Genomic DNA, 24,268 nt, shown 5'->3' on the forward strand with positions numbered 1-24,268 from the left:
GCCCCAGGGGTACCGCGAATCTCAGTGTTTTTAACAGTGTGGTTTAGATCTATTTGGGGAATTTACATGTGTCCAGTACCTAAGTTCAGTACATATACGACCTATTAATCTGCAGCACTTCAGGGGAGTAGTGTTGAGAAGACTCAATAACGCTCCTCACTCTGCTCACAGAGAAGGGTTACAAAGTGGATGAAGAAAAATTGCAGCAGTGTCATACAGAGGTAGTATATTTGGGGCAAGTAATATCACGTGTAGGAAGAAAGGTAATGCCAGAGAAAGCCACTGCAATTGAGAATACGCCTCAGCCAGACACAGTGAAACAGATGCAGCAACTTTTGGGGCTCTAACTATTCAAGGATCTTTGATTACTCTAGTTATGTGAGGCCCTTACTGCAGGGACTAAGGGAAGCAAAGAAGGTGAAAGGTCCGATAGAGTGGTCTGAGGAAATGGGGAGTTGCTTTCTGGAACTCAAGGCTGCGATCAACAATGCTCTGGTCATGGTGACCCTGAATTACAAGAAGCCATTCTTTCTGTTTTCCCAATCAAATGGGCAGGTGATGACAGCAGTCCCTACCCAGCAAACACTGCTAGGTCACACACCTTAAACTTGTTACAGCGGACTCCTAGACCGAGTGATGCAGGGACATTTCCTTTGTGAGCAAGCTCTAGCAGCAGCAGCTTTTGCAATTCAAGTCTTCGACCATTACTATGTGTTGCACAGTAACATTGCACATGGAGCATGCGGTCTTCGCCATTCTAGAAAAGTCTAAATCCATGTTAACAACTCAAGAGTCTCAGGGAATGAGGTCACTTTATCAAATGCATCAATTAGCCCTGTGCGATGTCACCTAGAAAATCCTGCAACATTTGTAGCAAAGCCACTGCAGTCTGAGGATATTGTTCACAGTTGTGTCACATATGAGGGAGAAGAGGATGAATTTGAAAGAGGACAACTTGGCGGGGAGTGAGGTGATTTTTGTTGATGGGTATTCGACCATCAACCAGGAGACGGGGGAGAAGTATATGGTTGCATCTGTTGTGGGTCTTGTGGCTGGGGAGTACCGGGTTTGACTCTGCACAAGCGGTGGAACTGTGGCACTTTTAGAGGTGCTACAAGTGAGTAAGGAGAAGGCAGTCACTGTTTATTCTGACTCAGTGTATGTTGCCTCCACCGTCCATTTTGCGTTATCAAGATGGCAGAGAAGGGGGTTTAGGAGGTCTAACGGATGCCCTGTCTAGCATGCTGCGCTACTATCCCAGCTAATTGAAGCGTTAACCTTGCCAGCAGAGATAGGCCTAGTAAAGTGCGCTGCTCATACTAACCACGCTAATTCAATAGCTCTCGGGAATGCCACAGACAAGGCGGCAAAGGAAGCAGCGTATTTTCCTTTCACGGATTCCCAGAAAATGAAAATCGTGTCTCAACAGGTACAGTTACCGGCCCCGTACACCGCAGTCCCGGTGCTCCAGATAGTAGAACTGCAAGGGAAAGCCCCTAGAGAAGAATAGGAGCTTTGGAAAAAGATAGGATTTGTTCTCTAACCCACAGATTTGCTTTGGAGAAAGGAGGGGATGGGGAAGGTAGTAATGCAAGTAGAGCTGTTTCTTTTGGTTCTAGCAACTGCATTACCCATCGCATACTTTGATGACAAAATCTCAGCAAAGCTCCAGCAGGACTGGTTTATCCCTAACTTACAAGAACAGGTAAGTAGATTTGTAGGGAATTGTGTAGTGTGTAAGGCAATCAATCACAGAAATACAATGAGGTTGGTGAGTGTGGGCTTGCCCAGGCCCTCTGGTTCATTGAAGGAGCTCCACATCAATTTTGTGGGCATGATAACGAGGTGCAGTAACTTCAGATATCTAATCACTGTGGCTTGTCCATTCTACCAGGGGCTTGAGGTTGATCCCCGTGTAAATCCGTATGCTAAATCAGCAGCAAGACTTCTGGTGGGAGAGATATTTCCAAGATGGGGAATTTGGGGAGGAGTTTAGGGAATACTTTAGGGCATTAACAAAAAGTGTTAAGATTATATCTTCACAGCTTGCGTCTTCCCACCATTTTCTCCTTTTGTCTGTTGGTGAGACTAGTGACGATCAGCACAAGACACAGCTTCTCCTTGGAGATCTCATCTATATCTGCACCGCTGGACTGAGCAGCGTTTCCTTTGGCCGCTTAAAGAAATCTGCCACCTTTGACTGCAGTGAAGGTGGAAGGTAACACGAGTTGGATCACCTACGGGATATTGGAAGAGATACCGGCAGCTCTCCACCTGCGCAGGAGCAGGCATAGAAGTTAAGTACATCCTAAGGGTTCACTGTTCTTTTCAGTGTGAAGGGGGATGTGAATAGAGATCTGACATTTAAATAATTTGTGTATAGTGTGAGGAACCCAAGGGAATGCTTCGTGATGCCTTCACAATAGAAAAAAGAATGTCTGAGATTGTAAATTGTGTAAAAAGGAATGTTTTTGTGGTTTTCTTGGTCCTTGGTCCATCATGTTTGAAGATGACAACTAGTATTAAAAGGGGAACATTTAAAATTGTTTAGTTTTATGAATTCCGAAGACAAAATGTTAAGAGTAAAAAGAAATATTAATAATCTTTTTGATAATGAAGGTGATGAATTAGATCCTGCAATGAATGCACATGGTTTTGCAGCGGATAACATATGGTATAGCCATATGAGGAAGGTGGGGGGATAGATCTGTCGGATTTTGCTACATGTGCTCTCTCATCCCCCAAGCTTCTGGTGATGCTAGGGTATTTATTGTGAGTGAGGTAGAGGTAGCAGATGCGCTATGCCTAGTGCACCTAGCCCTGTGCAGCGTTTGAGAGCAGTTTAAAGGGCAGTCAGTTACGACATCAATCATACCAAGTGATGATGATTGTTCAATTGCCCAGCGCACAGAACACAAAAATATTAAGCGTGTTTAAAGTGTTCAATTGACCTTGGAAAGAGGTATTTTTTCTAAATAGCGATGGGAGCAAGGGGTAAAGAGTTGCAGAGCTGAAGGATTAGAGGGATTTTCAGAGGAAGGGGTGGCACGAATAAATCAAGAGTTCAGGACAGTAGCGAGAAATCATTTGCCGTATCTGATGTGGCTCAAAGAGCCAGAAATACCTGCTAAGATACAGACATTTAACCATTTTTCTCAGTGTTTTTAGGGCGATTGCACAGTGCTTGTTGGCACAAATTGGAACTGCAGCCGCACACTTTGCATCGCAGACATGGCTGGAGGTACGTCTGCTCTCCTAGCCAACTTTTGGACCTGTGAACAGAATGCATACAGGCAGTTGCCTCCAGCCTGGCGCATTGTGTGCACTCGCTCTGCCCTTCATGTGCCCATCCTTGTGATCCCCGAAGAGCACCTGATTTGGGCCCGTCCAATGCCCAAAGTTACATCTGTGCCCCCTTTGTCCCCTGTGCCCATGCGTCCCTTCCACAACTTTATATGGACATATCAGGGCCTATGCTTGATGGCAAAAATCACAAACAATTGCAACGCAGGAGATGATCGAACTACCTTTCAGCAGCATGATCACAGGCTTTAGCAGACATTCCGGATCAATATCGGCTGTTCAGCCAACCTGGCACCTGGCACCCAAGCAGAGGACAATGCCAAATGCGTCCAGGTGACCAGGTATAAACTCCTACTCTTTATGAATGTGTCTGAGTCAGCGTTCAGTATCATTAGGGAAACATTTAGGGCACTTAAGGCTATGACTCTGCAAAACCGGCATATACTCGACCTAACAGAAATGGAAGGTGGGGTATCCTGGAAGATAGGGGGTACCTGTTGCATGTTTGAGCCTCCCAATGATACTGAAAACGGGATGCTTACCAGAAGAATTGCTGCCCTGCATAAACTGAGAGTGACCATGGAAACAGAGGCCGGGATCACCGACGACTGTTGATTCAACTCTGTTCTCGTGGGTTCTTTCTTGGTTAAGCCTCGCTGCGAAGATCATGTTACCTATTTTTGTCTTTTCTCTCATTTTTTTTGTTTTTGTCAATTGCTCGTACGTTGTTGCTCTGCCCAGGTACCAGCAGTAAGTGGCATGATGACCGTAACCCTGTCCAGGGCTAGGGCCACCACCACGTCATCCCAAATGGGTATTCAAACTGAAGCGGTCTTGTTCCAAATTGTCATGCTTATGTGGAGCAGCAGGTAGATTGTGGGCATGGTGGGGGATGAGTTGGGTTTTTTCGGCGGAGGAGTGTGCCCATATTGAGACCGGTGTGAGAGATGATCATGGGGTTGTTCCTCAAGAAGATAATTATGATTTGTTACATTTTTTTTATTTTATTCTTTATTGTGTAATTTGGTTATTGAACAAGCCTTAAACATTTAATAAATACAACATTCTTATCCATTACATATTTGATCACATATTTCATTAAAAAACAGATTTAAAATTCAAGAAATCATAATTATAATCAGGCATATTGTCATTAATTCCATCAGCCTTTCATACACATTCTACTTAATGTACATAAAAATTCAGAATTAAAACACTGTTCTCATCATTAATTCCTTCATCCTTTCATGCAAGTTCTACTCATTTTACAAATTCTTCCCATACATAAAAGGCAGCAGCTGATATAACCAATAAGTCTGCTCTAAACAAACTCCAAAAATAATAGGAGTTATTAAGTCTAAAATGTGTGCAATAGTTTCTATATGCTTTTTCATAAAAGGTTTTCATTTTATAAACATGTCTACTTGTTTCTATTGCATCTCCACATAATCGAAATATACAATCTTCACATGGAAAGCCTCATCAGATAACCAGAAGCTCATTAGTCTGGATTAAGTTAATTCTTAGTTTTATTATAAATTGTTTCACAGCTATAGAGCAGAGTTTTGTTAGATATGAGAAGGGAGAGTCTGTTACAAAGATTTGCCTGGATTATTCAGCATATCTAGTTAACTTTGACAGTCTTTTGGCGTTTTGAATTCTGTCCAATCTTAGCTTTCTTTTTCAATATAACATCCATATTTGGGCATTGAAGGGCTTCTTCCACCATTATTTCTACATATTCTAGATAAGCTACTGTGAATGCTCAGAGTTCTGCCAAGTACGCATTGTTGTATGCAGACTTACCTCTTAAGCCCAATATGCTGTTTAATTCATTTGTCTTCCATTTACTAGCTGATATTTTCAGAAAGAGTATAACTCTTTGGACAGCCCAGCTTGTGACTAGAAATGCAACTCCATATTCTAGCTCAAGTGCCTCTGCTGGAGTTGCTTTAGGCAAGTTTATGAGGTTTCTCAAGACCTTCCCTTCTGTTTAAGCCACTGAATGTGGGTAGAAGGCAAGGATGCTAACCAGTACAATAAACCAGGCACGATGCTCACCCTATATACCTTGAATAATGCATTTATATTAGTGCCTCCATTCTTGGCAATGTATTGTTTGGCTACACACCATGTCCTCCATTTGGGAGGCATTCACATCTCAGCATAATAATTCAGGCTCGGGTTATTCTTTATATAAAAGCCTAGATGGCAATATTGCGCAACCTCCTCAATGGTTTTCCCATCACGTTTCCAGGAAAATAGATGGTTTCCTGAATTTGAGCCTCTCAATATCCTAATTTTGGTCTTATTTATGTTAATCGTCATATTGTTTTTCGTCACATAAAGTGACAGAGCCTCAATCGATCTCTGTAGTCTCACTGGTGTCAAGTCAAACAATACAGTATCGTCTGCGTAAGCAAGCCATCCCATGGAGACATTGATTATATTCGGGGGAAAGTTGGGGATGGTATTTAAGGCTTCATGCAGTTTTGCAACATAAAAGTTATATAGAATAGGGGCTAGCCCACATGCCTGTTTCAGGCCTACATTTGTATCATAGTGACTTTCTATTTCTCTGTTCTAATGTAAACAAATGGAGACTGATGAATTAGTATAGAGCCCTTTAATGTTATATAACAGTCAGCGTTCTATACCCCACTTAGTGTTCCCCACAAGGGGCGCGAGACACTATCGAAAGCTTGACTGAAATCTATACAACAACAACAGAGGTTTTTACCCACACAAGTCAAACTGTACTCTGCCATAAAACATTTTATTGCCAATATATTGCTCATGGTGCTCTAGTTCTTTCGAAATCCTGTTTGGAAAGGTTTAAGTAAACCTTTCCCACAAGCCCATTTCATTATTTATTCATGCAATATGGCAGTAAATATCTTCTGACTATAGTTCTGCATAGCCAGCAAACGATAATTTGCTGGATTCAGTTTACACCCTACTTGTGTATAGGTATAATTATTGATTCCTGCCAAGTCTTAGGCATGCTTCCTGTTGCTTTGATTTTTCTGTATGCTTTGAAGAGGATTTCAGACCAAAGCTTGGGATCTTCTTTAAATAGGGCATCAGGTACACCGTCCGGGTCCGGGGCTGTTTTAGGTTTGAGTTTAATTATAACATTCCTGATATCTTCTGTGTCATAATTCAAATATATGTTGTTACATTGTGTCTTCCATGCATCATCTAATGTTGCAATATTTTCATCATAATACATTTTCCGGATATAACTACTCCAATCAATAACAATCGGATTTAGCTCCATAGATTTAGCAGCGGATCTGCTCTCATTATAGTGTTCCCAGAATGTTATCTTATTTTGAGCCTTGGGTAGACCCAAAAATAACAGCCATTTGATATTTATTTGTGAATGCTTATGCTGACATAGCCAATTTCTGTATCCAGTAATTATTTTCATTAATTTTTCTTTCTTTTGAGATTCAGTCAAGGAAGCATCTCCTCACACGCCAGCTCTTGCTCTTCTCTGGGCGACCTTTTCCCTATGGATATATATATCAAAAGGACTATTATGAGGGTTAATATTACTCCTTAAGGGTTTGTTTATTCTAATCCAAGTAAGGGCAATCATTTCCTGCAGTATCTTATCTAATTTCCATTCTCCCCCCCATGACAGACACTTTTCCATAGTCCATAGAGTAAGCCGGCCATTCATTTCTTTAACTTTTGCCGCTGTCCATCTCATTCGATTGCCTTGAGAATTGATTTTGTAGGTCCCTTCAAGAGAGCTAGTTCTGACTGATGAGGAGATCCCGAACTGCCAAGATAAGGCTTTATGATTACTTACATGATTTCTTTTCAATGTGATTGTATGATCATTATCAATCTTATCCATTTTAACAATTGAGTAATCTTTTAAATTAGACCAAGTTCCCAGTTCTATAAACTCATCTGTTATTTGTTAAGCTGATTAAATGCTTACATAAATTGCAATCATTTACAGGTTCTAGGTTTCCATTCAGAGGCTTCTAGGTGTAGATCGCCAACATTCTGGTCCCCTGCAATCATAACTTCTCCATAAGGTTTATGATTTTCCCATTGGATTAACAAATCACTTACTACTTTCATTATTTCATCCGTGAGGTGACCAGTGGGTGGATCATACACATTCCTTACCAGAATTTCCCTTAATGGGAGCTCTGTAATCTGCATTACTGCTGAGAGCACATATAGGGAGCTATACCAGCATACAATGGCCTTAATTGCCATATTAGTTCGCACTCCAATGGCGAAACCCCCACTCGCTCTACCCTTAATAGAGGGAATTGCTTGATTGTTTAGCATAATAAAACCATCTATGAAAAAAGGTCTCTGGGAGCAAGTTTCTTGCAAGAAAAAAATATCGGAACTCGCGATAAAAGCAAAACCTTCTGTTTTCCTCAACAATGAATTGTATCCCTGAGTGTTCCATGAAAGACATTCTATCGTTTTCTTTACTTTGGTTTGACTATTAGTCCTACATTGCACTGCCATCGGTTTCCAATAGAACACACTCTGATCTTCATTTTTAGGAAAACCTGAAGTCATTAGTGCTGATTTTTCTGATTTGTTATCTTAAATGTCTAGTCTCCGACAATAAGTCTGTACTTGTTCTTTGTTTTTTGCTTTCTTACAGAGAGTGTGTGATGGACCCATTGATTGCTTTTATCTCAGCCACTATTATTTGAGAGAAAAATTAAACTAGTGCCCAATTTGATTCGCTGCTCGGTCTAGGAAGGTCTATTTTAGTGATATTGCTCGACAAAATCGCCTTTAGTTGTTTGTTTTGAGCAAATAGTTCTAACAGGCATGAGCGATTTGTTAAAGTATTAACTATACGGGGGAATGTTGGGGGGGTCAGGAAAGGTCTCCATGATTACGAGGGGTTCATGTTTCACGCACTGTATTGCAATTTCATAGGTATCAAAGTGTAGTTAATTATGGATGGAATATGTTAATTTAGTGCTCTCGTTGGTCTATAAATTGATACATATTAGCTTGCATGCACGCAGAAAGATAAAATGTTAAACTCACCAAATGTAAAAACAAACATGTACAATAATATAAATACATAGTGAATTCATGAACCTCACAAATGAATCAGAGACAAGGTAGTTGAGACTCTTTTTGCAAAATGTACTTTGACTTTTAAACTAACTTTGCCAGGTTTTCAGAAAGCAGAGGGCAGTTGAATGAGTAACTTCCCAAACTTTGCAGTCAGTACAGCTGTAGAAAATAGCCATGAGTGCTTAGGGACTGATAAGTATCATAGATAGTAGATTTACCCTCCTGATGCTTGCAAGCTTGACAGAAGGAGCTTCGTTATTTATTTTGGTCAGTAGTAAAACACAGTGTAAATCAGTGCCTAAGGCTATTCAGGAGTTTCAATTGTGCAATGAAGTGGGAGTTTTATAGAGTGGAAAGTTTCAATTGGAACTGTGACCTGGGGAACGAGATAGCATCACTAATTGAAAGAAAAATCCTTCACCCAGCCTTCCTCATATTGCAGGGAATATTCATGCAAGTCCTGTGCAAATCAAGAGTTAGGGTTTAAATGGCTTAGGCCAGTTATTACTAGTAATGAATTATGTTTCAATACCAATGTTCAATCATGTGCTGACATCATGACCTACTACGGACGAATCCTAAGAAGAGGTGTGAATATGATCTGAAGATGACTAAGATAAAGCTAGCCAATGAAAATGTAGGAATTGGGAAAAGATGGAACTTTGTAAATCTTTTGACCAATCATTTTCAAGGGGTAAGTGGTAATAAAATATTTGGGAGTGTTTCACGGTTAACAAAAATGTATCCATTGATGTCGTTCATTGAGACTTGGGTTAGTCTGGTCCTGCAATGCCATCCAACTGCTTCTTAGACAATTGTACAATACATTAGCTTTATGTACAAAGCGTGCATGCACTCATTCTTCAAGTGGTGGGCCTGTTTGGGTTAAGATGATTAAAGGCCCATCGACACATTTGGCAGCAAACATGATGTCAAAGGTAAGTGCATGGACAAGGTGGTGAGGTGGGAGGCACCCAGCAAAACAGCAGCGATCATGACAACCACCAAGATCCATGGAACCTTGGCAATACATGCAATTATTGCCGACATGCCCTGGATCACGAATGGCCAATAGAATCTCGTTCCTGGGCCTAAATGTCTCAGTTAAGGTTAGTACCTATAAAACGTAAAGTCTACAAACATTGGAAATGCCACCGTGAACGTTAATGCCACTACTTGCAAACAGCAAAACACTATATTCTACACATGTAGGAAATGCCAACATTAAGGTTAGTAGAACATTTGTGAAGATTAAATATTTCAGGCACAAACTTACTGCACACAAACATACTGCTTCACTATGAAAAGGAAGCCTTTACTCTCAGTGCATCACTAGTTCACATCATTCATTATAGTACTGATGCAACCTACCTGATATTCAAAGCGATTGCTAGACCATTAAACAACCACCTCTGATAATTGTTGGATTCATCAGCCATTATCTTCTGAAAGTTGGACGCAGTTCTCTCTAGAGGAGGGAAGGTTGAATGGGAAGTTTGTTGTGGGAACCCCCTATAACTCTTCTCTAACTCAAACCCCTTTTCCATGCCCTCCCTCCCCCAACCAAGGATGGAACTTCACAACTTGTTCTAACTATATACAGTGGCGCAAATATTTATTGGGAAAGTTTATTGTATTTCATTCCATAAGGGCAAAATGTATAAGGCCTCCAAATCGTCTTTTCCCTATGGTCCAAAAACGCTTACGTTTTGCAGCCATTCAAAAATTCTCATAGCCTCCCGCCCCGGTCCTTGGAGGCGCTGTCAGATCCACAGATCCTTTGGCTAAATTCTACCATTTTATTTCTTGAAAGGGGCGTTTTCTCCCTTTCCAGGACATTCTGTTGCCCTTCAGACATAGTACATGCCCCAAAGAACTGCTTTATGAGCCTTTCAAAAGTTTTTTGCGCTTGGAATCTGCAGATCACGCTCCAGATCTGTGAAGCCTAGATGATGGCTGGATGAAAAATGTTCAGTACAGCATCAGCCAATTGGACACCTAGATCCAGAGCTGAATTGGGCTTGTTGGCTGTTACACAACCTACAATGTGTTTATGAAGGATCTATGTTGAAAAACCGAATCTCAAAAGCTTGCGTTTTTCGCATTTTGTAACTCAAGCTTTTGGGATTTTGGTTGTTTGTCCAAGGCTGCACATTTAATGTATGCGGGGGACACCCTGCGGCCCATAATACTGAACTAGGGGAGCGGGGGACACGCCCGCAAACGATGCACCCCCTGTTCGGTATTATGGCCTTCAGTCTTTTTTACCATGCCAAATGCACCCCAAATGTGCATTCAGCTTTTTTCCCTGATCTTTTCAACCGAAACGCGTACATACTGCTTATGGATTTTTGTCTTACTTTTTTATTTTCTTTCCAACACGCGCATTAATGAACACTTGCAGGGTGCGGCTCCACCAACTATGTGAGCTAAAACCTAGGTAATAACCGCTTGTTTTGGTCTGGGGTTTCCAGCAACGAACAGATATCGCGAGAATCAGCTACACCCCCACGCCCCCACCCCTGCACATTATTTCTCCAGCATCCTTGGCTAGGGATGCTATTGAACCTGCTCACTCCCAGTCAGATTTCCTGTGTGTGTTTCTTCATTTCTCTTCCAGACTACATTCACCTACTTGCACCGGGGCACCCCCTGGCAGCCATGGCGCTGACCAGCCCACTACTGCACTTAGTCTTTTTTTTTAAAAAACTTTTCTGCAGGGTTTCCTTCTTTCCACTCATGTAGCTTGGACCGTCCCCACCCCGCGCACCGACTTCCACCCGCTAGTGTTGCATTCTTATGTTGCACCTGACACTATTGCACCAGACTTGCTACTAGGATTTGTCACCAGCATAAACAAGGAACCTTGACAAAAGTGCTTCCCCTAGGCTAATTGCCTTATAACCCCCAGGAGGCAGCTGTGAGGCCTGATCCACAATGAGGGAGGTGGTAAAACCATTTAGTATTGCAAATACCACATGCTTTTCTGTTACCACCATTCTCTATCTGGCGATCACTGCAGATGGGAAACTAAAATCTCTCCAAGGACAGAGCACATTTACAGTATGTTGCTGGAGTTTCGAAGAAATACTCAATGTTGGCAAATATCGCCATTGTATAAATTCAAAAATAATAATGAATTAAAGACTTACAATGGGGACACAATTTTTCCGTGCCTACATTTCACAGAAAATGAAATTTCTTTGTCTTGTAGTTTGAGTCACTTACCATTACTGAAAATACAATTAGGCTGCACTGACTTGTAGGCACTAGTTTTCTTTTCATTAAATGTGCAGCCATTTCTTAAACATACTGAAAAGCACATGCTGATCAGAACATTTTAAATTGCTTAGAAATTAGACTTTTGATTATAACAAATCCTGTCTAAGGAGGTTTTCTCTGAATATTACAGAATTCTGCAGGCGCCTTGAGAGTTCTCTCCAATATTATGAATCACTAACATGTATGGCTATCGGTCGGATCAACAGACGTGATGAGAGGAGACAAACAAACGTACAACCAGGACAGACTCTTGTGGCCTCTGCTGCTACGGTTCAAGCCTCTGATAAAGCCAAGCGGCTAGGTTAATGCCTGGGGGTCCATTTCCATGCCACAAGAGATTGGTGGCGAGCCTTTGAGAGGCTAGGCTTCCTATTAATGCCGCAAGAGGCTGATGCAGGCATCCTAGGGGCATTGCTCTACCACAAAGGGCGAGGTAATCCCTCGAGACCGATTCATTCTAATGCTACAATATATTGCCAGTGAACCTCTGAGAAAAGCCTTAATTCCTTGACAAGTACCTTACATTTTATTTTTGTAAACAAAGAACAGAAAACTCCAACTCTCCCGGTCTAAATTAATGTTCTGGATGGTGAATAGTCAAAATCAACACATGTCTTGGTATGCACTTTTCATGCATTAGTATTTTGTGTACATAGAATTGTTTAAGGTCTTTTGATGGCCAGGATACGTTGCTTTACAAAGATGTCCAGTTAAAATTCGGTCAAAACAGAAGCCTCGACCAGGAGTTATTTGCAGTTGTGTGTACAATAATGGGCATTATTGGGTCATCTAATGCACATTCAGCTTACAGACAGACGCAACAGATAACATTTTTCTGATCAACATCACAAACTGATAGAAATTGCAAACTGGTAGACATGTTAAGACACTTGCCTCCACAATGACTTTCTTCCACAGTGCAAAAACTGCATTTTATTTGCTATGTAGCTTATTAAAACCTTTTCTAATATCGTTCGTCCTTATTTGTGGGCTTACATCTTAAAGTCATAGAAAACAGGCACAATATGTAGTTCTATTTCAACATTTCTTTCTATATATACATATATACACACAGAGAAAGAAATGTTGAAATAGAACTAAATATTGTGCCGGTTTTCCTCGAGTTTAAGATTTATACATTTTCAATACAAGGGTTTACCCAGATCTATTTGTAACTTCAGAGACCCTATTTCTCAGTATTGCTCGTGTCCTTGCTATCGCCACAGACATAGGAGTGGCTTTTAGTGTGATATATTTATAATGTTAGACTGAAAGAGACTTTATTTGTCGACCTATTCCACATGACGACCACCAGGTGGGGATGACTAATCACACTTCCATTGGTTTTGGCTAATGCTGACCAGTTTATGGGAATTATTTGGGGGTCAATAGACTTACACCCGAATAGGCATTTGGATTGATGTTGTTAGCACAGTTTGGTAGATAGTGCACGACCTTCTCATTCCCCCATTTGTTCTCACTTGGGTATTCCTCTGTGACTATCATATCTGTCGTGCACACTGGACATATTTGATTTGGGGTCAGTCTGTCTCGTCTTCAAAGGTTATGCAGGATTTGTGTGACTGGATTTATGTTGAGAAAGACCCTCACCTCTTATAGGAATCTTTTTTTATTAGCACATGGATATCATCACTGACCTCTTCTCAGCCAATCAGAATGTTTAGAGTGCAGTCAATAACTACTGGGATAGAGTGCATTCTGAACATTCTGCTTTCAGAAGCCCACAGGGCAAAAACAATACAATTTCGAGGCAAGATTTTGTTTCAACAAGACACTTTCTCTCTTGGAGGACCTTTTTTGCTGCACCATCCTAATTAAAAAAGGAAAGAGAGAAACATTGGAAAAGGCTTTAACTTTCTTACAAAAAAACATTTACTTTTACATGACGACTCACGCATTCTCATGTTAAACCTGATGCAGTTCAAACATGTTGCAATTAATTAAAAAATGTAGTAGGCACCCCTCTCTAGAAAGAACATGGTATGATATCCTGTTCTGTGTTTTTTTCCCCCACTTTGAGAGTCTGCATCCATCGCTTTTTGCTCACAGTACATTTCACAGATGGGAAATAACTATTTGCATATCAGTCTTTGTCCCACCCACATGGGGAGTCCATCACCGAAATGCAATGGCAATTCACTTCTGAACAAGAGTATCTACAGCAACCCCATAAACGTGTTTCAGCCTTGTTAGGACTCATTGGTGAGGTGGAGCTATGCCTCTAGGAGCAACCTTTTAGTTAGGTCTCCCATCCTGAATCCCCAACAGGCCCCTTATGGAACCCTGAAGGATCCCAGGGTTCCATCACTACTAAGATTCCATGGCTTGCATTGCATAAGGTAGGGTGACCAGACATCCGGGTTTTCCCGGGACAGTCCAGGGAAATCACACAACGTCCGGGGGTCCCAGGAGTTTTTTCTTTTATAAACCCCGTCCGGGGTTTTGGTCATGGTCCCTTTTTTTTGCCGGGACCCGACTTTGAAATCCCGAAATCAGGTCCCGGTGCAAATCTTTTCGCATGAATGGGGGCGTGAAATTGTTTTCACGCCCCCATTTCCTCCCCCTTCCCCTCCCCGGCGCTCTCCTCCAATGAGAGGAGCGTGCATGTTAACACACCCACTCCGCGCCCCCCCGACCCCAGCAACAGGCCAGCGACATAGAAGTAGGACTAAAGTTGTATGTGTATTTACCTTAGTCCTACTTCTATTTCGGTGGCCCGTCCGGGTTTCTTTTTAAAAAAATCTGGTCAGCCTACATTAGGCAATGCAAGACCCACACTACAGGGTGTTTTTTTTTTAAAGGAAATAGGAAGAATGGCCAGTGTGCAATAGATTCTAAGAAGGGCTGCAAGCTTGAATCATTGTCACAGACATAGTTCTCAAATGTATACATTTGTGGTCATTCTTACATTCCGAAAAAATACTCATACTATATGCAAAGTAGCTAGTCACTTAGATTGCTGCTATTTTAAGCAAGCTTTAATGGGGGATACGCTTGGGTTTCTCATTGAGAGTGAACATCATGAACCTCGTTATTTCCGAAACATCTTCCCTGCTCCCACACCAAAGACCTGAAAGCAGGTTGAACCAGGTCAGTGGTAAGTGAACACTTTGAAAGAGGTCTGCCTTTGGCCTCCATTTAAAGTAACACAGCCTTCAGTTTGTGAAGACTGATGGCCCAGAGAATATGCACATACCAGCAGCCCCATCTTGGGGCTGCATTCTGTGGACAATCCAAGATGAAGCAATGGAGTGAGGAGGCAAGTGGCTGCAGATTGTCAATAGGACTGGTGTATTGGCCTCTGGAGAACAAAGGGAGCATAACAGAGGAAGGCAGCCAGCAGGGAGCAGCACCCTTAAATGACCACTTAGGAGGGGCTGTTAAGCTGGCCCTGTAACCTTGCAACTGAACCAGAGATTGATTATAGACAGGATCCACCAGAGACAATGCTAAATAACTCGAACACATGTTTACAACATCACATGATGCTTTGTTGTGAGGGGGCAGGGCAAAGACACCTGCCCCTCCTTTAAGCCATGTCCTAGTGCCCTGCGGGTGTCCCCCCTTGCTAACCCCCCCTCCCCCGATTTCAGATCTCACTTATAGCGCGGGAGGCGCAGGCATTTTGGCCCCGAGTAGAGAAAGCGACCAACGCTCATCCCTGGCCACACAACTTCTCCTTTTTAAGAAAGAAAGGAACAGCAATGTGCAGTGCGAAACATACTCACAGGCTCCCATCTGTAGCCCTCTACCTCAGAAATCTCCAGAGGAGGATGGGGCGGGTGCCAGCCTTCTCCTGCAGGGCTTTCCAGTGGCAAGCCAGGCGAATTTGCTCATGGGGTACACCTGAAGAGTTTGCCTTTCTAGAAGAGAGGGCTCGCTCTGTTTACCCTAGCGAGTTCTCTAAAATGGGAAATGCTGTGTGCTGGCGAGGAAGCGCCCGATCCAGGGTTTACCACAGACATTATGCAAGCCGGCGAGGTGTCAAAACGCAATGTTGCATGACCTGGGTTAGAGCGCCTCTGCTCGGAAAGTAACCCCGAGCAGCCCGGCCTTTCTGGGCGTTAGGGGTGGCATGAGGTCCAGTGCAGAATCAGCAGCCTTTTCTCAGAGGGTTTAGATTCCGCAGTACGGACTGGGACGCAGTGTACACTGCACGTCTGCACAGTCCCGCAACAGGAGCGCAGACCAAACACTTTCCGCGCGCACACGTCTCGTCGAGGGCGTCCATTAATTAACCGCTGGCATTTGGCAGGGTTTCTGGTGAAGTCAAGGAAGCACAGTGCAGAAAGTTAAAAAAAAAGTGAACCTTAAAGCGTGCCTGGTCTCAATACGCAATGCTTGCAGTGGGTCACGTCAAGGTGCCACCCAGACCCAGTTCCACATTTTACCAAACTTAATTGTGCAATACTGTAATAACAGCGGAGAAACGGTCACGTCCGCTTTTCCTGTTAAACTCCACCCACATCCTAGTTGCTCGTGTTAGTTCTGCCTGCACAGGAGCTCAGTTTATCTGCAAGCAACCAACTGGTGTTGGTGCTATCTATAGGGCACAGCTCGCGTAGCCGGTGCTGTATCGCATTGTATATCACAAGCAACACACATCACGGCTCAAGGGAACAGAACAGCGGCTTAGCTGTTGCAAACCACGCCACCAGGTCTGTCCCTGGCATATCTGCTTGCCTGCCATGGGATCGCCCTATTCAAATCCATTCAACACAGTGTCACTATCTATGGCAAAACTGCTTTCCAAATTCTCCCACTGACCCCTTGAGCTCAATCCCATTGACAGAGCACTGATGAGTACCCAGCTCATAATTGACCCTCATTCTTCCTGCCTCGCGACTGTCAAGAGTCACAAACCACACCATTGCCAAAGACCTAATGAATTGCTTTACCACACACCACCTGAAACAGATCACCTCCCCCACAAGTCTGCACCTCAATCTACTTATCAAAACCGTCCCTCCCCTGTCAGTAGTAAACCACATCCGATTGTCATGTTCCGATCATGCTGCCATCTCCTGCTCGATGGAGGTCAATAGAACCACAACAGGCAGCGGAAAACTCAACTCACCGCACATAAACATAATTAGAGACAAAAGCGACACCATAAAGGCTAGAGCAGCAGTCAGCAAAATAAAAAGCAACCCAGAAAATCTTCAAAGATTCGAAGTGTGCCGGGCCCAATCAAAAAACCGCCAACTTGGCCTGCCTACATCTCTTCCACTCCCTTCCGCTCCCTCCACTCCACAATATGCCTAACCACTTTGTACTGGTGTTCAGAATCCATGAGATAGTTCACGGATTGGTGACCTGTCCAAAGATGGATATCAAACTTTACATGGATCAGCAACTCCCCAATGGGATGGCGTTCATGTTCCCCTCTGGTTCAGCCACCCACGTCATATAAAAACACACCAGTGACCCATGGAACTCAAACTCAATTCCCATTTGTCACCTTTCATTGTTAAAAACACAGCACACTGTGGATTTGTGGATGGCGTCAAGAGGAGTTTACACTAGATGTGTAGCCACTAGGATTCCCACTCCAAGGCATCCCTTAAAAAAAGTTCCTCTAAAAGGGCCTTTCAACTTTGAGCTTCACTAACTTCAGTAAAACCAAAAGGGTCATCAGTGTAACCATTCTTGCATTGACTATGGCAACTTCAGTCAATAAAGAATGATGTGAAACAAGACCACGAGAGGATCGGAGATAGTGGATGTGGGCTGCTGTTTAGCTGACTTGTTGTGGAGTGCCACAACTTCGACTTGCATCGCAGCTCTGCCCAGCTCAAGTGGCAGCGAGAAGCGCAGAGGGAAACAGGCAGCAGATTGAAGACGCCACATGGCACTAGAGCAGAAAGTAACAGCTGTGGTGGAGGGCGGTGATGAATCCAGTGCCTGAACAGCATTAGTATCATTATAATTGGTTATTTATAACGCGCTTAATACCGAAGAGGTTTCTAAGCGTGGACCCGGGATTCAAACCGTTTTTTGCTCCGAGTGGTCTTGCTTCCAAGACGAGCGTGTTGCCACTGAGCTGTACTACCCGAGCCATTTCCTATACAGCGTGGCTAAACAGCCATTTCCCTAGCACCTTGATGACTTGTATAAAAGGATCGGAATGGGCCTTTGCAGAATTTATGGGGATGAACTGAAGAAATATCCGGGTTTGAAAAGAAGGCAATACACTTTAGCCGACTTAAGGTACGTCATTTGCATGCAACAAAGATATACAGTCACAAGCATTCTCCGACCAGAGAATGCTCAGATCTCAACCATCTTCCCATGGTGTTGATAGATCTGCAATTTTCAGAGTCCCCAAAGTTTGCGGGTGCCATTTTGGGAAATTACGCTTACTTTGGTCAAGTAAGATTGTTACTCTTTTTCGACCAAACACATTTCTTTTGCCAGGGCCTCAGGATTTAAGCCTTTATACAAGTGGTGCAAAGGATCACACAGACCTGCTCATAGGTCAGGCCTTCTGCAGCAGGAGAGAGTAAACCCCATGAAAGGATGGACAGGGACATGGGAAATAATGTCTGGTTTCTTAAATTGCTTGCACAATTTTATCGTGCCGTGCCACCTAAATATTAACTGCTGCTTTACCACTCAGAATAAATGCTTACGGGCAAATAAGAAGGCTTTATGAAGAGCAAAACAAAAAAACAAAAGGGGTGATGGCTAGAAGATTTAGAATTCATCTTAACCTCTGGCATTGCTCTGGACAGCCCCCTAGATCATCGTTCTTCAGCTTGCCAAGCCATTACAGAAGGGGAAAGATCATATGCAAATCAGGGTGGGCCCTGCCCCCAAAAAGGGGCAGTCCAGCCCGAACTGCTAGGTCACAGGTGAAGAGAACAGACTGAGAAGGAAGAATGTCAGGGTAAGAAGTGCCCCAGAAGAAGTTGAAGGAACAACAACTAGAAATGTCAATCCAGGTGCTTTTGAGCAATATCTTCGCAGGAGGATGGATGGTAAGGACTGGGGAGAGAGCAAGACACCCCACACGTTAAGGGAGAAATAACTGGAGGCTATGGCCAAGGGAAGGGCCCAATATTAGAGTATTTGCATATGTCCAAAGAAGAAAAGATTTTTTATGAAACATATATAGGGCGCCACTCTGGATGAAGCTGGTAAGGCCTCTGCATGAGGGTAGGTTTATGTGCGAGAGGCACAGAGCGCGCAAGATCTCATTCATGGTGGCAGAGTGATGCATGCATTTATTAGAGCATTCAGTCAAAGGGCCTCACCACGAGTTGGGCTATAGCCCTTAAATGCGGTTGTAACGGTATTACCACCGCATTTAAGGGCTGGTCCAATCACGAGTTGGGCGCTAAATGGGCCGTTTTACCTCCAGCCTTTCTCTGGCAGTTTTCGGCTGTATTACCGCCAGCTGTATTAGCCCGCATAATTAGCCCTGAAAATGCCCCATTAAATCCAGTGGACCAAATGGGGAATGGGGATTTACCGTTCACACGCAACCTGTGATCCGTTAGTAATACCGCCAGACCAGTCGGTGCTAGGGCTATTACAGTTGGGCTGTATTACAGCCGGGATACAGTGCAACTCGTGATGAGGCCCAAAGTCTGGTATTATCTGCAGTGCCACAGGAAGTAGGTGAAAAGAAGGAAGACAATAAGAGTACAAGATGAATCCTCTGTTTTCGGATATGTGCACAGGAATATTGATGCATGCACTGCACCAAAGACAGCGAGAGGCATTGGGATCATTGTACTGCATGTTTCGTAACCACAGTAAAAGTCACAGCCTCCCATTTCCATCCCTCTCCATTCCAGGGCATGTTGTACTTGGGCACCCTCACTGGCATTTACCCTTTGTTTACTTTGTTAAACACCCCCCTTTTCCACCACAATCAGTTTGTATGCAACAAAAGAAAAACAGAAATTCCAAGGATAATTTGACCCAGTACCCAGACAGCAAACATCCAAATAGAAGACACTGCTTACTTCTGAACTTCCCGTTTGAGCACAGCAGTGAGGAAGGGGCACTTAGCACAGTGTCTTGCACCGTGGAGACACTCTGCTGCGGAGCAGACCAATCTACGTCTGGTGGAGACCTGCTGGAGACTGCCCTGCTACTGTTGCAGACTTCAAGGACTTCCTGTAGCTTAAGGTTCACGCTCTCAACATGCTTTTTAAAGTTACCTTCCTTGGGCAGTGGGCACAGGCCTAATCAGGTGGCAGCTACTAGTTAAGCTGATGTACTTTCCAGCAGGGATCACATCTTAATTTCTACAGGTGCTCCATTTGGTTACACTGCATGATTTGTGTTACTGTTGCGCGAGTTAGACAAGGCTATTGATATCAGTTGATTTGCTTTGCAGGAAGGGGTTTAGCAGGAGTTTGCTGTGATGAACCCAGAGGTCATGTCCCCGTTTATTCCCCAAGCAAATGCTACTCTCATGCGTAAAACAAGAACACTGGGATCCAGGTTAGGTCTCTTTCCGGACACCTCAGGCATAACCCTGGTACAAAAGCCACTTGGACCACTCCCGGAACCAGAAGACCCTGGGAAGGAGTCCCTTGGCCGGGGTGCCCTAAAAAGGAAGTAACTTGCCGGACACCTCCTTTTTTCATTGATGAATTGCTGTAAATGTGGAAGAGGAAGCCGTTGGAACACCTCCTCCCACTTAACGAGCCTACGGTGGAGTGCCCAGACAGAGAGAGGGTCGCAGTAGAGACAAGAATCCCACTGATGTTCGGGGGCCAAGCACTCCAGAAAGACAAAATGGGGATCCACCCTAGCGAAACGATGTTTGCACGAAGAACAGGACACGAATCCCTGCCGCACCGGCATAGATGGAGGAAAATAAGACCATGGAATCAGAGCAGGAAGATGAAGGACAAGTGGGAAAAAATTCCTAACGATGCAAGTGCGTCTGACCCAGACCGTGCAGAAAAAAGGACTGAAGAGCAATGGTCATGTGCGGTGGTCCCGTGGAAAAAAAAAAGAAAAAAATGACAGTTATTTTTGATGCTTCAAAAGTACTGCAGTCCTGTCCCGATGGACGGAATGTTCCAAAAGTATGGAGGTAAGGGGACGGGACATAGGAGTATGGAGGTACTAAAAATGCTAGCTAGCCCCCAGGCCCAAAATTAGCATAGCCCTGGATCTTTTCCAGACCTAGCAACACCCCTGCCAGCAACGTACTAGTTGTTTTGAAACAACTACAAATATTCATCCAATAAAAAGGGAAGACTGCCATAATGAAGATAGAAGTGGTTGTAGTAGTAGCAGTCATGGTAATAGCCGAAACTGGAGTAGTGTCAGGATGGAATGGAAGAGAAAGCAGACACAGCAGTAACAGTAGAAGCCGCTATACGGAGCAGAAAAGCAGTAGGAGCAAACCTAGGAAGAGACACGCTGTGTGAGGGTGTGCCATGGACCTGGTGGCCGGTCCCTGCAGAGGCTCAGGAACACATGGGCAGAGAGCAGACGGAGGAGAAAATGCTGCAGAGCTGCTCAGCAAATGGCTGCTGAGATCGCGTTACTACACCCGAGCGGGAGGACATAATAAAAATCCGGGTGGTGCCCGCTTTCTCGACTGGTGCCACAGCCGAGCAAGAGAGGTGAGGGAGTGACTGGAATCCAGCAGCCACGGACAACCCGAGTTGGGATATAAGTTCGGTGGCAGAGCAAGAAATAATCTGAAGAGACTTGCAAGCCCAGAGGGTATTCCGCGCCAGAGCGAGAGAATACGGCGAACTGAAGGTGAAAAATACACCATGCCCACACCAGTCAGAGCTGGGAACCCCGCTTCAGAAAGACACATTGTGTGCATGGTAACGAGCTGCAGCAGGCTTGTACTGACGACACCATTTGGAAGGAGAGCAGCAACCCTGCTGGGAACCTCACTGGGACCAGTTGACAAGCGGGGAAACAAGCCGTTTAGCAGGTCAACTAAAACAAATAGCGGCTGGGGAAAGGGAGGGAGATGACTATTTGAAAAAATATATATATAAATATATATATATATGAGAAACTAACCAAGTGGATCAAGTTAACACACTAACACGATCTATGGAAGAAGTGATTCTGCTGAACATATTATATATGTGTGCTCAGTACATCATATACACATAGCAGCACATTTTTCTGTATCTCAGCGGGCCATCCCTAACATCGGGTGTAACACCGCTTATTGACAGACAGTAGAAAAGAGTAGAAACCACTGTATGGCGGTAAGGCACATCTCGCAACCCTCATGCACAAGAGGGTTATAAGGTTCATCATCCTGCACATGTATCTTGCAAGGGTTAGAACATTACGAGCACCCCTGAACACCTCCCCTCCCCTTCCCCTTGTTAAGTGTCACAAAAAGCGCCATTCTGAAAACACGAAAGTTTTCACTTAGTCTAATAGCCTTGTTATATCTTCTGATATTCCTTCAAGAAATACAGATATACTTTTCTCCATCAGTGTATGCATAGTAGTAAACACTAGCATAATACAGTAAGGGGCACAACAGTGACACACCCCTTTTTTCTGTTCTGTTTTTCTGTCACCTCTCTGTAGGAGTAAGAAAACACACCCATGGGTGAAAGTAGTTACCAATAAAGGAGTCAACACCCCTCTGGTATGAATTACGTCCTGATGAAGATGACCTGAACAGCTATGGTTATGAAACAGGTCGACCACAATACAGCATGAGCTGGTCTCATGCACTTTTATGATCTATGTACATAGCAACGTGGCATAGACTGAACGAATTTGACTAGACCTGAGCCATGTAGAAGGTCTCTTATAGATTCTATTTGTGAAATTTTTATATGTTTCAAAAGGACCTTATAGTTAAGGAGCCTTATGTGTGTTGTGTTGCATCAGTACAAGTTGTTAGATTTTTCTAGTAGCTGGCACTGCATTGGTCAATAAAGTATCATACAATGTTGTGCACAGATAGCTCTAGAAAAATCTAGAATTGGACATTGTCTAATCTTAAATGCCCACCTTTTCAGCTGCTACTAAAACACTTGGGATTGAATTCTTTTTTTAAAAATGTGTTTTTATTAGAATTTGTTGCGTACAAGGTAACAGCATTACACAGGAAATTAACTGACATTTGTATTTGTATCGTCGGAAAGGACATTCTATGACAATCCAATCGCACAATTTCAACATTAACCTTACGAACTTTCGGTACCAAAGTAACCCCACTGTGATATAGCAGTATTTTCCAACAATTCTTTCATCTTTTCCCTCCTCCCTCCCCCCACCCCGCAAGACTTTGGGTACTTCCGCTGAGGATAGCATTATTCAATGATCAGTGAGCCGTTCGGTAGGCGTTAGCGGCATTAGAGCCATTTGAGGTGTTAGAGGCCCCCTTGCTGGGGGAATTGTCATAGTATTTCTCTGCAGTGCATTGTATGGTTTGCTGGTGAGGATACCTTCCACGGTTCAGGACGTGGGTTGTTCCTGGCATGTACTTGTTAAGGAATTCCATAAATATGATATCACATTGTGTGGATCTCCCATGTATGGAGGATGTGATCTTTTCCATAATGCACATACTAGAGGCCACATTGACCCACTCTTTTTCGGTTGGGACAGTAGGGGATTTCCATTTTGCAGCCATCACAGCCCTGGCAGCTAGTAACAAGTGTGCAGCTATGTCTGTGACCCTCCTCCATTCATCATCAACTTTCTCAAATCCGAACAGAGTAAGATAGGGGTCAGCTGTTCTCTGGATCCCGTCTAGGTCCCTGATCCACCCTAGTACCTCATTCCAATACATTTGAATACGTGGACAGCTCCACCACATGTGCCAGTAGTCTGCCACGGACCCACACACTCACCAACACAACCGACTGGATGACTGTACATTTTGGAGAGCCTGTGTGGATCATATTGCCATCTGTTCAATAGCTTGATTGCATGTAGTTTATATTGACACGAGATCGAGACTTTGGGCGCTGCTCGACATATCCCGTCCCAGTGTTCTGGGTCGATGTCGTCCCCTATGTTGCATTTGTAGGCATGGCATTAAGTTATCTCTTTTCTACTGTCTGTCAATAAGCGGTGTTACACCCGATGTTAGGAATGGCCCACTGAGATACAGAAACATTTGCTGCTATGTGTATATGATGTGCTGAGCACACATATATAATATGTTCAGCAGAATCACTTCTCCATAGACCTTGTTAGTCTGTTAACATGTATGCAAATCCACGGTAGGAATGCAAATCGGACTTTTGATGGGTCCAACAATCAATACCCATTGTGTTATAGTATCACACAACAGCCTACCACACACGAGATAAATAATTGGTGGTTGGTACAGACCAACAAACCCAGTACTAGGAGGGAACTAGTACGGTTACAGAAGATTGAAAAAACCTATTAGAACAATAAAAACACAGGCATGATCTAGATACAATATCTGTGCCTATAACGAGAGGAAGACCACTACTCTTCCTCGTGCCAGTAATTCCGGGAAATTAAACTGACACTTCTTGGCGGAAGAGTAGACCAACTCTGCCACAGACAAGAGAATGTTATTTAAAGATGTGTTCACCTCAATGGTAGTTTGGAAAGACCAGGGGAAGTGGATTGACCCCCT

General features: G+C 43.6%; 1 protein-coding gene across 5 annotated transcripts in view; it reads right to left on the minus strand.

Moving 5' to 3' along the window:
- Positions 1–24,268, minus strand: part of FGD4 (FYVE, RhoGEF and PH domain containing 4) — a 1,139,208-nt gene that overhangs the window by 737,640 nt on the left and 377,300 nt on the right. Inside the window, exon 1 of one of the 5 annotated variants that reach the window (XM_069628202.1) lies at positions 15,414–15,926. The exons of the other annotated variants lie outside the window; for them this stretch is intronic. Within the exon in view, the coding sequence (XP_069484303.1) occupies positions 15,414–15,423 (10 nt within the window). The 5' untranslated portion in view covers positions 15,424–15,926. Of the gene's footprint in view, positions 1–15,413; positions 15,927–24,268 lie in introns of those variants that run through there. 5 annotated transcript variants of the gene reach the window in all.

Source organism: Ambystoma mexicanum, chromosome 12, assembly GCF_040938575.1.
Source record: "Ambystoma mexicanum isolate Mex_15411 chromosome 12, UKY_AmexF1_1, whole genome shotgun sequence".
In the NCBI taxonomy this organism is placed as follows: domain Eukaryota; kingdom Metazoa; phylum Chordata; class Amphibia; order Caudata; family Ambystomatidae; genus Ambystoma; species Ambystoma mexicanum.